Raw genomic sequence first — 14,748 nt, 5'->3', positions numbered from 1 at the left:
TGTGTGTGGGCAAATTGCACGTATGTCGAAGAGGTAAATCCTGATAGCAAAAACAGAAGGGACTCCATGCAGCCCCCAGGAAAGGCTTCTGTTACATGCAGCATCCAGATGACATGCTATGGTCTTGCATAAAGGATCGCTGTATTGTATGTGTACATTATAAAAATCTATATAAGCTTAAACAAATTTTAATAACTGATATTTAGATCTACGAGGAAGCAAAAATACCGCAGGCCTAATATCACTTATGCAGTTATGCATGGTCATAATAAAGCCTGAATTGTCATGTTCTAGCCACCCGAATATTAATAGTGATAATCATGACTAATGGTGGGCCTATAATAAAAATACTAGATTCATTAATATAATAGCTTCAATCATATATTTATATTATGCACAAAACATTACACTGCCCATTAACAACAGTCTTTCATAGCGTTGGCATTATAATGGAAAGATGAAAGCATAATTACATATTATGTGGAACGACATTAACATCCTCTTGCCCGTGTAACTTTATCATTGTCGTGACGTTATTACAGCCACCCAGTCTACTCTCGGGCGCTTGGCAGCGCTCGCTATATTTAGCTCTGCATCTCCCGGTGAAGCGAGCGAGCGCTGGCTCCAAGAGAGCGCGTCGGTGACGTCGAGGTCGATCAGGTGTGAATCACTGGCATCATCTGTTCGGGATAACCGAATGAAAATGGAAGAAAACACCTGTGGTGGACGTGGGCGGTGGAGCAGTGTGCGAGAAGTGAAAAAGAGGCTGGCAATTTGATAATCTGAAAAATACGCAGACAAAATTTTACACCCAAAACTACTCCATCGGGGGAAAAGTACGGCAGTAGCGTTTTAGAATTCACAGGCCTACCACAGCTAATTTACGTTCAACATATGAAATCATACTGCAGTTACGCATATTTGATTACAATATTGTGTAATCTACATAAGGAATACAAATAAACTCAAGAAACAATAAAATACCATTTATTGAGAATAATAAAAAATAAATTATCTGCTGACAGTATGCTAACAATGATTTCTGTTATGCTGGGGGGAGGGCGTAAGGTCGTACAATCTACTGCATAAAAACGCATAGCCAGATAAACAAATCAGGAACAAATAAGTATTTAAATCTAAATGGGCTTTTACCATTAAATTTGAAAGATAAAATGATATGCCCTATGCATTATCCCATATATGTATAAGAAGTGATGTATACGCTAAGTATATTAGTGTTAAAATCATGTTTTTTTTAACATCCACAATTCCACTTCGTTAAACAGTACTTAGAATCTAGGCAAAAGTGGGCTACTTTTACCATATTACAGTCTAATTCAACACAGTCACTCAAAATTAGCACCGTGTACTGTTATTTACTGTTTTCTGTCATTTACATTAAGTGCCAATCAAGGGACTAAAACAAATCTATGGTTATTGGTTGTTGTTACCGGTGTGAGGGCAACAAAAGTATGCAGTGTATTTACACATGTTCTCTTGGCCTCTTCCTCTGTGCAGTAAGATTTACACCATACATCTTCAGCCATTCACTGAATCTAAATATAAGAGCAGTCTAACACAGGTTCTCTGACGTTCTAATTAGCTGAGGAAATGCACACAGTCGGATGTAGCAGGGCTTACAGTTCTGTTTGCAATCACTTTTGGTCACAACAAATCTTGGGAAAGTGGGTGTGAAAACCTCCAGAGGGTTCCATTCATCTGAGACCTGAGTTGAGCACCATGGCTAATTCTAGTTTCCGCTGGATTCCCGTTATGGGTCATCTTTGGTGCTTGCAGGACTGCTGCTCCTGTGGGAGATGCTCACGCCTCTTCTTTCTGGCACTTTACCCTCCAACTCTGGGAGTAAAACAAGACATCATTATTAGGCTTTTAGGTCATTCTAATATAACTAATCTTTAGTAGATGTTGCATCCATTTGCCATGGCACAAATGATGTAAAGCTTAAATGATAACAGAAAAAAAAGGCTCTTATACAAGAGATAAGGAACAATTCAACCTTCAAAATCAGGATGTTTTGAAAATCTTTTTTTTCCCCTTTCTTTCCAGGCTTTTGAGGTTAAGACACATATGTTGCATATTTTTCCTACACCAGAAGTGACATCACCTTTGGTTGTTTCCCTTCATTTTGAATAAGTTCTAATTATGTTATCCATCCAGGATTCATCGCAGACTATCAACGTCAAACAATTTGCTATTAAAATAGAACTGACAAGCACACTTATTAGGACTCTCAGCAGTTTGTTAATCTCACACTCATTGTGCCTAGCATCATACCAGTGTGAAATATTGATTCATCTAAAGTGATTCAAAATCAGGAGGGGGGAGGCAGCATAGTCAGTGAATACTAATCTTTTGAAGCAATTTCAACATTTTCAGCATGTTTCTATCTTATATCTTTTTTTTATAGAGACAAATTTCTTTGATTACTATTACTTGCATATTGACTGTTCTCTTAACATATTTATCAATAACCTATGAAGAACAAACCACATAAGTTAACATGATACAAAGCACAATGTGAAAGAAGGTGATATGAAGCCTTAGAGGGGCAATAAGGAACATTTTGGCTTGTTGTTTGAAAGTCTCATATTACTGGCTATTGGTAAGATTGCTTAAGGGACTATACTAAAGAAACATATTTTCCCATGTGCACTCATAATGTAAGGAAGAAGCAGTGTTGGGTCTCATGCAATTTAGACAACATGCCAAACAGCTGGGGGAGTAGACTAGGGTGCTGAGGTTGAACACTGCCTTAAAGTGACTCATCAGATTAATGGCCCAAAATTCTTATAGTGCATATACATGTAAAAGCTGAACTACAATACAAATTACTGGTTACGATTCCCATAGTTGGCATTTTGACAAATATTCAAACTTTCAATAAGGTCAAATGCCAACTTGTGTATTTCTAACATGTAACATCCTTGTAACATCCAACACTAACTGAAAAATGTTCCATTTGGGTCTGACAGTCTGGCAGGGGACCCACATGCTAAACGAAATTATTGCTAAACAAACAAACAAAATTATATAATCTAAATATACTCTTTATTTCCTCATAATATAACATATTGTCTGTATTTGCATGAGTTTTTCTTTAATTAATCAAACAGTCATGGCAAAATGTGAGAGAGAATATATTATTGTCAGTCAGGCTTTCTGAGAGCAATCACAGTAAGCACCAAATACTCCTCACTTAGGTTCACACGAAAGTTAGACAAAAGGCAAAAGAGTGAAGGAGGAAGAGGGAGAGAGGTAGGATGAGTGACAGCTGCCTGAAATGTGATGCTCAGTTTTGCTTTCATGTTTAAGTGACTGTGAGAGAACATGCGAGTAAGAGATATGGTGGTACGTAAGGACAAAAGCAAGCAAACTTGAAGATGATTTACCGGGCTAACTTTTCTCTCTCTCTCTCTCTCTCTCTCTCTCTCTCTCTCTCTCTCTCTCTCTCTCTCTCTCTCTCTCTCCCTCTCTCTCATTAAGTAGAGAGAGAGAGAGAGAGAGAAATAAAAGAGACTGCACCCTTTCCCTGCCCACTCGTTTTATTTTTATTCTGTCTTTCTATGAGTCAATGCGACGCCCTTCTCACTCCCTCCCACTCGTTCGCCCCCACACTCTCTCAATCCATCCATCCCGCCCTCCACTCACACATTTTCATAAGCTTTGACGTCAGAGAGGGGAGGGGAGTGGGGGGGCTCCAATTTACCACCCCCACAGTGCTTCCTGTGGCCCCATCCACCCATACATCTTTTTTTTTCTCTCTCCCTCCCTCTGTCGCTTCCTCTCTTGCACTATCCCCCATGGTGACAACCTATTACGAAGACGTTTGCTTCTGAAAGGACTTTACAAAACTACAGTTCTATTGTGAGAATGAGAACCCCACTGTCACTCCTCTCTCATCTGCCAGAATGGATATAGGGTATCTTATTATTCCTGGAGATTTGCTTTACATAAACCAGCTATACTGATCACACGCTGAGTCAGGGAATAGCTTATTTGGTATACAATAAGCATTCTTCTCATCAAACTTGCTGCCATACCTTTAATTTCTCACTTAGTGGGGCCTGCCTTTGTTTCCCCTTTGCCTGTGTTGCCTCTATCTACTTCAATCAGTACAATGATTGATCAGATTACATTTTCCAAATGGACCTACTTTTTTTTTTTTTCAAAATCACTACCTACCATCCTTCTTTATTTTATTTGTGAACCAAGTTAGGCTAGTAAAACAGAATTCTAGTATTCACCTGAAGTCTGTCTCTTCTCTGACCCTAGGCTGACTTTGCCCACGTGGTCACGTGACACCATTCTAGCCAAACGCAGGCCCTCATCCATGAGCGTTTGTTGCATGAGCTGGCGACTCCAGTTGACAGGGCCAATGGTGTCCGTGAGGGGGCGGGGGGATGAGGAAGGGTGCAACTGTGGGCCTACATCTATCAAGACAGACACAGTTAGACAAACATGGCGCTTAACCCATCAGAGCAGGTCAGTGGTACATGATTACTCTTCACCACACCAAACAGTGGTACTACATAGCCTGACAATAGCTGTGGTATTTACAGCAAAAGCAACATATAATGCAAGACACTGACATATGAGGGTGCGGTGTTACATACTGTTTTCTTTAATGACACAATAATGAGATATTTACTCCATTCCATTCAACATGATTCTAATGCTTTTTTTTTTTTTACCTTGGCTTAAACTGTCGAGACTTTCTCCTGACAGGCTGTCATCGTCTGCAGCTACTGACCTCAGGCTTCCGTGGGTTATTGCATCAGAGGCTTTAGTTCCACGAACGGGATTAATGCTGTCTGAATCTGTGATCTGAACAGATGATGCTTATGAGATGCCATTGTACTCACTGGCATCCAGCCAGTTCATTTAAAAGGGCTTCAACTTCAGGTGCCAAATTGTTGTCAAATTTATTAAATTAAAACTCTGTGTTCTCTGTTCCCCCCATCAAGTTATTGTTATTATTCAGGCAGGGGTAACGTAGATATAAACTGAATGGAATTCCCCTTTTGTATGTAATGGGCACTGTGTCTCTTATCAAGTCCCATATGTAAAATAAGAGAATTAACCAAGTGGTCTGTTCTGTCTTCTGAAACAGAGCTCTTCCATTTCTTTTGTAGTTAAATCTTTTTTTTCTTTTGCTTTACATAGAATACAATGCATACTAACCTCAAGTTTGATTCGTTTTGAAGCAGTACTGTCAGTAGAAGCAATACAATCCTCAGGGTTGGTCCTAACATGACAGGACAAGAAAACAAATGGTTTACAACATTCAGATAAATGGTTCCTGAGTCAAAAAGGTCTTTGTTGATAAATTCCAAAGCAGACAGAGGTTTGTTCAAGCACTCACAGGGGCATGATAGCACACAGATTTATGCAGAATATTACATCTTAGATAATGAAAAAGGGAGAAACATGGATATCCAAAAAACACAACAATCAATAAGTGCAACACATTAATTGTCCGGAATGTATTATTTTATCACATTTATCAAATTATTAAGGTTTTTTTTTTCCCTTTTTTCTGCAATGTTTGAATAGTATTGTCCTGACCTGCTCTGTTTAAGCGTGGAGGTGTAGGCACATTCTCTCGCAACCTGCCGGGCCAGTGAGAACAGTTCAACTCGTCTTAACAATAGTGCATTGTCACGGATACAGAACTGTGCAGCTGCTTCATTGATGATCATCTAAGCAGCAAGATAAAAGTAGGGCAATTAAGCAGTTCGGTTCAATACCCTTTGCATCTGTCCATAAGAATAACAATATTGAGGTATTAACATAAAATTGCATGTGTAAGAAAACCTCCAAAACCTGAACCTGCTGTTGAGATTTCAAGTAATTTTGGATTATTTCTATTGCTTAGTTTGTTGTGAAATGTTAAACAAAACATAAAGGGCAGCTGATTTTTCTCAAGAAATAAAAACTGATGAAAATTTACTTTGTATAACAGCAGTAATATATACAGGTAATTCATTAAGCATAAATAGATTATAACAAACAGCAATGAATCATTACTTAAGTCAATGGTTGAACTTACTACAGACGCTCATGATGTTTTTAACACAGCTTTTCTACCCCAACCTTGTCAAGTTCATAAAAATGTTGTGAACAAACAACTGGACAGCATGTGTTCATAACAAGACCGAGGTTTGCCTACCCTGTATATATCTGTATATCCTGTATACCTCTGCAAGACACTGTGACATCCCAGCTCTACTCTCATGGGTCCTATGAGATTGCTGCATCATATGTCACACTGGTGGAGCTGAAACGTACGAGCCAGCAAAGTGACACACAGGTGGCAGTTTCCTCTCCACTCATCTCTTTCAGCTTACCTCATGATGTGTGAGCTGTTTGCCCTCCCTCCTCTTGGAGTCGAAACGGCCATAGATCAGGCTGTACTTGCGGATCTCTTCCTCTTTGCTCTTATCATGTGGTTCCAGGTTGAAGATGTGCCCAACTGTTTTGGCCATCTTCTTGTTCAGCCGGAGCAGGGTCTTGACCTCGCCCGGATCAGCCTGCGACATGGTCCGGAGCAACCGCTCCACGCTCTCACCCACTGCCCTCACCGTCTCTGTGTCCAGCTGGCCACCGGGCCAGGGGGAAGCTGTGGCAGTTGAGGAGGAAGATGACGAGGAAGAGGTGGGTGGCGTCGAAGGCCCCATGGGGCGGGAGTGAACCGTGAGTGGTAGAGGAGGACTAGGCTGCTCCTCGTCAGCAGCAGTGCCCCCATCAGGGTCTGGGCTGAGCCAGTGAGGCTCCATAGGTGACAGTTTGTCCCTGTACAGGTGATCTGGAGGAATGGGTGAGGCCTGAGAACAAGGGCTTCTGGGACTGCCGTTGTCTCGCAACGGTGTGAGGCAAGCACCCTGCTCTTCCCTATCACAAGGAGACCCTGGTTGGCCATTGCTTAAAGACTTTCTCGATCCCATGCAAGTGGTTCCTCCTGCACTGCTGTCTATCTTAAATAGCGGGATGCCACCAGGTGCCACATTGGTGGCCAGGGGCTGGCTAAAGACAGCCGGGTTGGCAGCCCAGTCCCGCAGGGCCTTCTGCAAACGACGCACATGCAGGGGCTTCGTTGCCATGCCAACCAGGGCCATGATCTCCAGGAATTCTTCCTCGCCTGCCTCGCACAACTGTTGCACATCATCGCCGCCCTGCTGGATGAACGTGTCGTAGTACATCAGCAGGTTGGCCCTCTGCAAAACCCGGTACAGCTGCAACTCGCCCAGCGTCCGTGGCAGTGACATCCTAGGCTGTGACTGGATGGCAGTCCCGGCCATGAGAACAGACCATAAGCAGTAGCAAAAATAGCGGTAACAGATCAAATTGCAAAAACAAACAAAAAGTCAAGTAAATGCCATCCCAATGACAACCTGATCTGACAAAGAAGCAGAGAGGAGTGGCATTATGTAAAAAGAATAAGATTCATCAAGAGTCACATTATAATGCTTAATATGATTCATCATTATTGGCCACTTTTAAGACTTTTATGCATGAAAATATTGGAGAGTCATTTTCCAATACGCAGATTAACCCTAAATCTGGACAAAACAGATTTCCAATAGTGATTCACCACTGGCACTCTAATTCAAGACAAGCCATGTCTTATCTGATTTTGATTTATATTCTTGTACGAGTGAATGATTCCTGTAAAGATTAAGACTAGCCTACGTTTTTTTTTCCAGTGTAATATTAAATGTAGACTAATAAATAGCGGTTTACACCTGAATTTGTGATCTGTCGAAATATATTACCAGTAGCTGTCGCTAGTTAAAACTAGGATTGAGGGTTAGGATTGGGTTATTCAGAGGGTAGGCTAACAATCCGGTGCATAATAAGCCGAAACGGTATAACAGTAGGTGAAGTTTAGGACTTCATGTCGAGCTAAAATAATGCATTCTGGCTTGGACTTAAACCTTTTAAGTTTGAACTATAGACTGGTGGTTACTCTACTTACCCCGTGGGACTCCTAAAACGAATTCAGGACAGGCAAACACGCTTGAATTTTGAGGCGGTTCCAACAGGCTAGTGCCCCGTTGCAGTTCCGTTCGTAGATCTGTTAGCGTTATTCGGCTGTTTCTTGCGGACTAAGAAAGCCCACTTTAAAAGTGCCCGACTCCTAAGCGTCACAATAGGCTTGTCTATATAGGCTGTTTATATAAAACCTTAAATTTCATTTCCGTTGTTTCTTTTTATGAAAAGCGAATGTGTCCACCCTACAAATAGGTTAACCGTCCCTACTAAATCGTACACTGTGCGACTTAAACATATCCTATTTATAGAAATCCACTTTAACGTAGACAGAGAAAAAAGTCTTGTTTTCCAGCGTCCAAGTGCCTGCTCGCCTGGCTTTGCTGGCAGTTGCTGTATTGTTAATGACAGTCTTTTTGCTGGCTGTGTGGGCGCGAGAAATCTGTGGGCGGATTGCGGCACGCCATCTGACCGAAAAAGAGCTTTCCTCTCCCGGTTAAGGCGGCTCTGAATTGGGGGTGTGGATGGGGTTTCACTGCGTTGTTTTCATTAGATTTCGATTAATTTCCGCCCATTTCCCTTGCAAATATAGACTACAGTACACACTAATAGTTTACTAGACTAAAATCAACCGACACTGTCTTATGCCTCAGCATAAACGCAGTTACGAATTCTTTATTTAACACTCCATCCTCATACACATTTCTAGCCTACTTGATAATCTGTATATGTAAACTATTCAATATTACAGCAGAGATGAATGAGCGCTGCTGCGCGAACCCGTAGAACGCCGTAGTTATCGCTGAGGAACGCCTCTGTGGGAGGTAAGTAGTTGAGTTCTTTCCGACTGGTAAGATTCCATGTGTGACGCAGGTTTAACTGGTGGGATTCCCCCGATGATGCAAATCTGGTCTGAGGACAATAGATAGCCTGTGCATGTGCAGAACACGATGCAGCGAAGAATGTTTTATTGTTTGTTTTTTGTTGTTGTTGTTGTTGCTTTTTTAACTAGTTTGAGGTTGGCTGGCACCATAAAGTGCTAGTTCTACCGATAAAAGCAAGCTGCGAAAATGTATATGGCAGTAAATGGTGAATTTGCAGATTGACTACACGCGTGTGCGTCCACCAACTTAGACTGAAGGAATGTAAACCCGAACGGTACCATACCAGTTTGTCTGGCTGTTTATTGACAATTGGTGTTCATCATGTTAATTTTTGAGGGATATCAGACGACACCAACAGTGCTGTGAAAAAGTATATGGCACCATTGTGACAGATTTTCTGTGGTGTTAATTTAAATGATATTTTGGCTTCAAATAACACAGTATTATGTAAATGAAAAAAATAAGACTTTATGAAAATGAATTAGGCCTATTTCAATACAATTAGGCAGCCACAAAGGCTATAGCCCACCCTGTGTGAAAAGATACTGATGCCTACTAATCTGGGCCCCATTTCCCAAAAGCTTTATAGTGTTAAAATCGTCATAAATGAGCGTGTATTCAGTACAATACTTATTCTATCATTTAACAATGTTTTTTCTGTTACACTGCTTTTGGGAAACACAACCCAAGCCTTTTGTGTGATCTAATTTAACAGCTCTTCTATAGCCACATTAGTTGATTATTAGACTTCACTGGCATTTACTCTGAACTTTTTATTTTTACCACCAAAAGTAGCAAACAATATTTATGAAAGTGATTTCTATAAAGTGCAGCTCACATAAGATGAAAGATCAAATTGCTTTGTAACTCTCAACCAGTTTATCTTCCATAGAGCGGGTCAACCATATGGAGGCAGCCATGTTTAAAATAGATTTTGTACAGAATCTCTGAAACATCCAGGTCGCTAGATGTCAGTATAAAAGCTCTTTCATAATATAAAGAATAGTTGGAAAAATTACTTATTTGCTCCTTTAACTGCTAAAACAACTGAAATGTCTCCAATTCTAAAGCCATTTCTAAAGTAAACCAAGTATTTTTTTAAGCAAATATGAGCTAACTTTATCTCACCTGTTTCACATCTTCACTTGTCTCTGAAGGTACAGCTGGGGACGATGTAGGGATAGAGATGACAAACAGTACCACAAGGTCAGTCCATCATGCCCTTATGTGATAGGAATCATGAAAAAACTGACAGAAACAGAAAAAATGCATGCTTGGATGCTGAGTGGGTAAGCAAATGGTGTTCATCAAAACTTGGTCTCCGTTGCGCCACCACACAAGATCCACAATATTGGAATGTCTAAAATGACACAAATTATAATCTTCTTTAGGATGATGGTTAGATATAAGATAACTCACATTATCCTACCTAAACACATAAAAATGAAACAGAGCAAAAACTGCACACTTGGTATGTTGACAGTTATCTCGACTAGATGTTGATTTTTCTGACTTTAATCTGTTGCTGCTAATGTTTTAAACACATTTCTTTGCTATTACAGTGTACAGGTATTTGGTATTTTTTCTGCAAATATTAGTGCTAATAATATTACATACGGCCCACAGACACGCATGGCTTGACAGTTACGCTCATTTAAGCCACCGATACTATCTTCATAGCTTACTTATGATTTTGTTTTCAGCGTATGAAAGAGACAATGCACCTTTCATTTTTCGTAAATATGCATTCTTTCCTAGCCTACATTCTATGTTAAAAATGAACAGGTTGCCTTTTCATATTGTAATGTTCACTGAAGAATTTGATATTTATCCTGTTTATTGACATTTTGACTGGAAGACCTATGATTACAGAGACTTTGGAGTTTTTTGTTGTTTGTTAGTTTGTTTGTTTTGTAAGATCTATCAGTTTAAGTAAAGTCATATATTAAAGGGTGTAACTTGTTTATCAGTATATCAAGATCGTTATGTGGGTGCTTTTTACATACCTGATAGAGGATTCTAAGATCCTTTCCCGAGCCTCGATACTGTTTTCAAGCTAAAGTACTATAAGGAAGGGGTTAAATTTTACAGCGGAAACAACGCTTCAGTCATCTGCCCTCGGAAGTGAATAGTAATAAGAGAAATAACAAGGACAGCGACGACAGATAGTTAGCTTCATGGCTAAGTATAAAGTTTGTTTGACTAAATGAGAAAATCTGCAGAAGAGGATTTCACAACATATTTGCAATACTGATGGTTTAGAACTGTGTTAAAACGTAAGTTTCACGTCTCCAAATGACCGTTAAAGACTCTCTTGCTCCCTCTGAATGATAGCTGTTTGGCTAACTGGTAACCGAAAGCAGTGTCGTCTAAAGCTGAGTGACAGTGTCTTATCTGCTGCAAATATTAGCTTTCTGTCTAGCCAATAATGAGTGCATTTAGATAAGCTATTCCTTCATATGTTGACCAATCATGCGCATTTGTTCACGAACAGAGGGCTAGCTACCTAACCTAGCTATCTTTGAATGTTAAAAATGGTCCACTAATCATCCATCAGCATTTTAAAAGCGAACTAGCAAGCTAGCATGGGTAACCTGCACAATAATTAGTCAGTAATTGACTGCTTAATAATCAGTCAGTAATTAGTTTTTCATTTTTTAATAACTGCTCAAAAACTCTTGGCAAGCTGAGTACTATTGAACCTTATAGTATTCTGGCCAGTTTTGCAAGACAGTAAGCAACTTTTCAAACATTTCTTAACAGAACTTGAACACGTCATCTTGAAATTTGTGGCCAAAAATTTAGTGTAACATGGGCTAAATGGTAAACAGAGCTTTGACCATGCTGACCTCAAACGATCCGATCTGAAAATGGTCACCGAGGAGCTAGTTTCAGCTGGCTTTTTATTAGCTGGACTGACAGCTACATTCTCTCCTATCCACAGGTTTCATGGCACAGCGTTTCCAAACTCGGCGGCTTGGCCTTGAACTGTAATGGCCGGGATACGTGACCACTTTCCAAGGCATCATGCCTGCGTTTTATTGTGTATTTAGGACACTGTTCAGCACCAAATGTGCCACTGTGCCAACCTGAGCCTGACTCATTTGTCCTCTTGAACATTTCCAAGTGCACCTTACAAGTAGTGATGGAACGCTGAGCCTCCTCTGTTTAAACAGAAAGGGAGTTGATTTCCGGCTTTTTGAACAGGGTGGACATCATGGCAGGACAGTGGGATCCAGTAGAGATCAGCACTAGAATTTCTCCTGATGATGCATTAGTACATGACCAAATATATCAAGCGACTGGCTATGAAACTCTTTCCTCCTCCTCTCTGCTCAATCATTCTGAGGAAAAGGAAAGTGGTACACAAGCATCTCAGAAGGTGCTGGACAGTCTTAACTCTGGACACCACAGCGCAGTTCAGCAGGAAGACTGCGGTTACATGGATGCAGGGGAGGATGTGGAGAAAGGTGAAGTAGGTGGACATACAAGGACGTACAGCGGGACAGATCAGCTGGGGGCCGATGAAGATAGTCGGTTTAATGAAATTGATGAGGAGGAAGGAGAAGAGAGTTGCAGAAATGGAGCTGGGAAGGAGGCAGATTCCAGCGGGGAGTCAGCGTCTCGTTTTGCATCAGTGAGGAAAGGAAAATCCAGAAAAAGTGGTTCAAGCTCAGGGCCAGGTGACCAGTGTTCATCATGGACTTCTCCATCCTTTTCTTATAAATCCTGCCTGTCCTCTGGGGCGAGCAGGCACAAGCAGGTCCGGCGCCGGAACCACCACCATCACAATCAGGGTCGCTTACGGAGGCAAAATGGCTTCCAGCTGATGATGGGCTTTAGAGATTTCATAGCGGAGTCTATCAGTTCTTGGAGTATATCTTGTATCCGTATGGTGGTGGACCTCATTGTGTCTTTGACTCACCACTGTGGGGTTGCTGTGGAATCAGGAGCGTTTGCACTTTACATCTTTGGCTCCCATTTGTTCTTCAAGATCACAGATGTTCCTGGCATGAAACAGGATTTAAGACGACTGGTGGACTGGACTTGGTGTTCAATTGCGACTTTCATACTTTGGGTCACCAAGGCCACAAGCCTGGCCCAACGAGCCCTTCTTTCGAGTTATGCCTTCCTAAGAGTAACAGTGTGCTTGGGCACCCGATTGATTAAGTGTGTCTTGGAAAGGGTGGGTGGAGAAAGAGGCAGGCAGTGGTGGCTCGCCCTTCAGAAGTGCTGGGCTTGGAAAAAAGGGGTCACACTTGTCGGAAGGATTAGAGGACGGTTCTGGAAACGCAGCTTCACAGATGACATGCCAAATCCAGAGTCCCCATACAGGGGGACGGAGAGGTATCAGCCTGGACAAGAGCTTGAGAGACTGCTGGCATTAGCACAGGTACTTGTCCTAGTTGTTCCAGTGAATTGCTTCCACTTTGTTATGAATCATTTAGTTTAGACAGTAGGCCTGGTGTTTTTGCCTTACACAATACACTGATATGTTACAAGTATATTAACTATAAAAAATAATAGTACTGTGTGGTGGATATTTGAAAGAAAAGTTATTATTGCCATCTTGGGAAATAAATAGCCCTTTTTTGAAGTCTGATAATTCCCCTAATGCCATTAATGTCTTTAAAAATTGCAATATGTTATACACCATTCTTAGCTGTAGTATCAGGTTGTTTCAAAAAAATTTGGGTAAAAACAGCATATTGTTTTGCTCTATATTTAAATGTGTGGCAAGGGAATAGGCTATATCTAATTGCACATAGCACTGAGACTTGTAGTGAGAACTCGTGTCCAAAGTGTTCTGTGGTTTCTTGTGACTCAATGCTGAGGAGACCAAGTATGATGATGTGTGTTATGACCTATTGTATAAATCATGAAAATGCACTGTTTTGACCTCGTGCCTTATCATGCTGTTATGCACATGACTGCAGTATACACTGTAGCTCTTTTTTTTCAAATGCTACAGCAGGACCTAAGGGACTTCATGATGATGGTTTTTTTTTTTCAACTTTTAAATGAATGAGTGACATTTTAAATGAAGAGCTTTGTGTTTACAGATCCCTGAAGAGGAGCTTGACCCATTCAATGTTCTGGGTGTGAATACGCAAGCCACAGAGTCTGAATTGAAGAGGGCCTATAGACAGCTGGCTGTACAGGTAAACCTTTCTGTCTGTGAGGTGCATTTATTATTTTCATTTATTGCTTTCTTGCAAGTTATGCTGTTGTAATGCTGATCTAATTAGTATTACAGAATTTGCTGACTTCTGACAAACTGAAGCCCAGCGTGGCACTGCAATGGCACAGACTGCAGCCAAGCCTCTCTCCACTTAACCTACTGTTTCTGTGTGTTGTGTGCATAAATTAATTGACAGGTCCAGTTGGACCACCTCCTTACTGGTTAATGCAGTTGGACTTTGTTGAAATTTGTAGTTGTTAATGTGTGTGTGTGTGAGAGATTTTACACTCATCATCAGGATTCTTTAGAGTGAAATTAATTACAGTGTTGTGTGAGACATCAGTCAATGTGTTTTACTGACTTTCAGGTTCACCCAGACAAGAACAAGCACCCCCGTGCCGGCGAGGCTTTCAAAGTTCTCAGAGCTGCGTGGGACATCGTCAGTAACCCAGAGACAAGGCGGGAGTATGAACTGTGAGCGGGCTTGGCCAATAGCACTCCATCCTTCCTGCGAGGAGGATTTGGTGTTTTGAAAAGGTCATGATCACAAAGCCACAATTCTGTGTTTCCTCTCACTTAAACAGGAAACGGATGGCAGCGACGGAGCTCTCCCGATCGATGAACGAATTCCTGGCGAAGTTGCAGGATGACCTAAAGGAGGCCATGAACACC

At 41.1% G+C, this 14,748-nt stretch overlaps 2 protein-coding genes across 9 annotated transcripts in view; one reads left to right on the top strand and one right to left on the bottom strand.

Moving 5' to 3' along the window:
* Positions 1 to 971: 971 nt before the first annotated feature.
* Positions 972 to 10,983, bottom strand: nab2 (NGFI-A binding protein 2 (EGR1 binding protein 2)). 8 transcript variants are annotated; one of them, XM_081705247.1, is made up of 8 exons: positions 10,901 to 10,983; positions 10,023 to 10,142; positions 6,369 to 7,412; positions 5,587 to 5,720; positions 5,203 to 5,266; positions 4,713 to 4,845; positions 4,266 to 4,451; positions 972 to 1,857 (listed from the first exon to the last, which is right to left on the bottom strand). In XM_081705247.1, the coding sequence occupies exons 3-8, from the start codon at positions 7,317 to 7,319 to the stop codon at positions 1,772 to 1,774; spliced, it is 1,554 nt and encodes a 517-aa protein (XP_081561373.1). In that variant the 5' UTR covers positions 7,320 to 7,412; positions 10,023 to 10,142; positions 10,901 to 10,983; the 3' UTR covers positions 972 to 1,771. The 8 variants fall into 8 exon arrangements, with proteins under 8 accessions (XP_081561373.1, XP_081561374.1, XP_026883772.2 ...); XM_081705248.1 differs by having other exon boundaries at positions 6,369 to 7,298; XM_027027971.3 differs by lacking the exon at positions 10,901 to 10,983 and having other exon boundaries at positions 6,369 to 7,298; positions 10,023 to 10,162.
* Positions 10,984 to 11,021: 38 nt separating this feature from the next.
* The window catches only part of dnajc14 (DnaJ (Hsp40) homolog, subfamily C, member 14), a 5,968-nt gene continuing 2,241 nt past the window's right edge, over positions 11,022 to 14,748 (top strand). The window contains exons 1-5 of the mRNA XM_027027967.3: positions 11,022 to 11,170; positions 11,839 to 13,287; positions 13,958 to 14,056; positions 14,444 to 14,550; positions 14,661 to 14,748. The exon at positions 14,661 to 14,748 is cut by the window's right edge and continues 32 nt beyond it. Coding sequence (XP_026883768.2) covers positions 12,112 to 13,287; positions 13,958 to 14,056; positions 14,444 to 14,550; positions 14,661 to 14,748 — 1,470 coding nt within the window. The 5' untranslated portion in view covers positions 11,022 to 11,170; positions 11,839 to 12,111. The remainder of the gene's footprint in view (positions 11,171 to 11,838; positions 13,288 to 13,957; positions 14,057 to 14,443; positions 14,551 to 14,660) is intronic.

This window comes from Electrophorus electricus, chromosome 22, assembly GCF_041902795.1.
Source record: "Electrophorus electricus isolate QZ-2024a chromosome 22, ASM4190279v1, whole genome shotgun sequence".
NCBI lineage: Eukaryota > Metazoa > Chordata > Actinopteri > Gymnotiformes > Gymnotidae > Electrophorus > Electrophorus electricus.
This window is presented reverse-complemented; position numbering and strand designations above follow the sequence as displayed.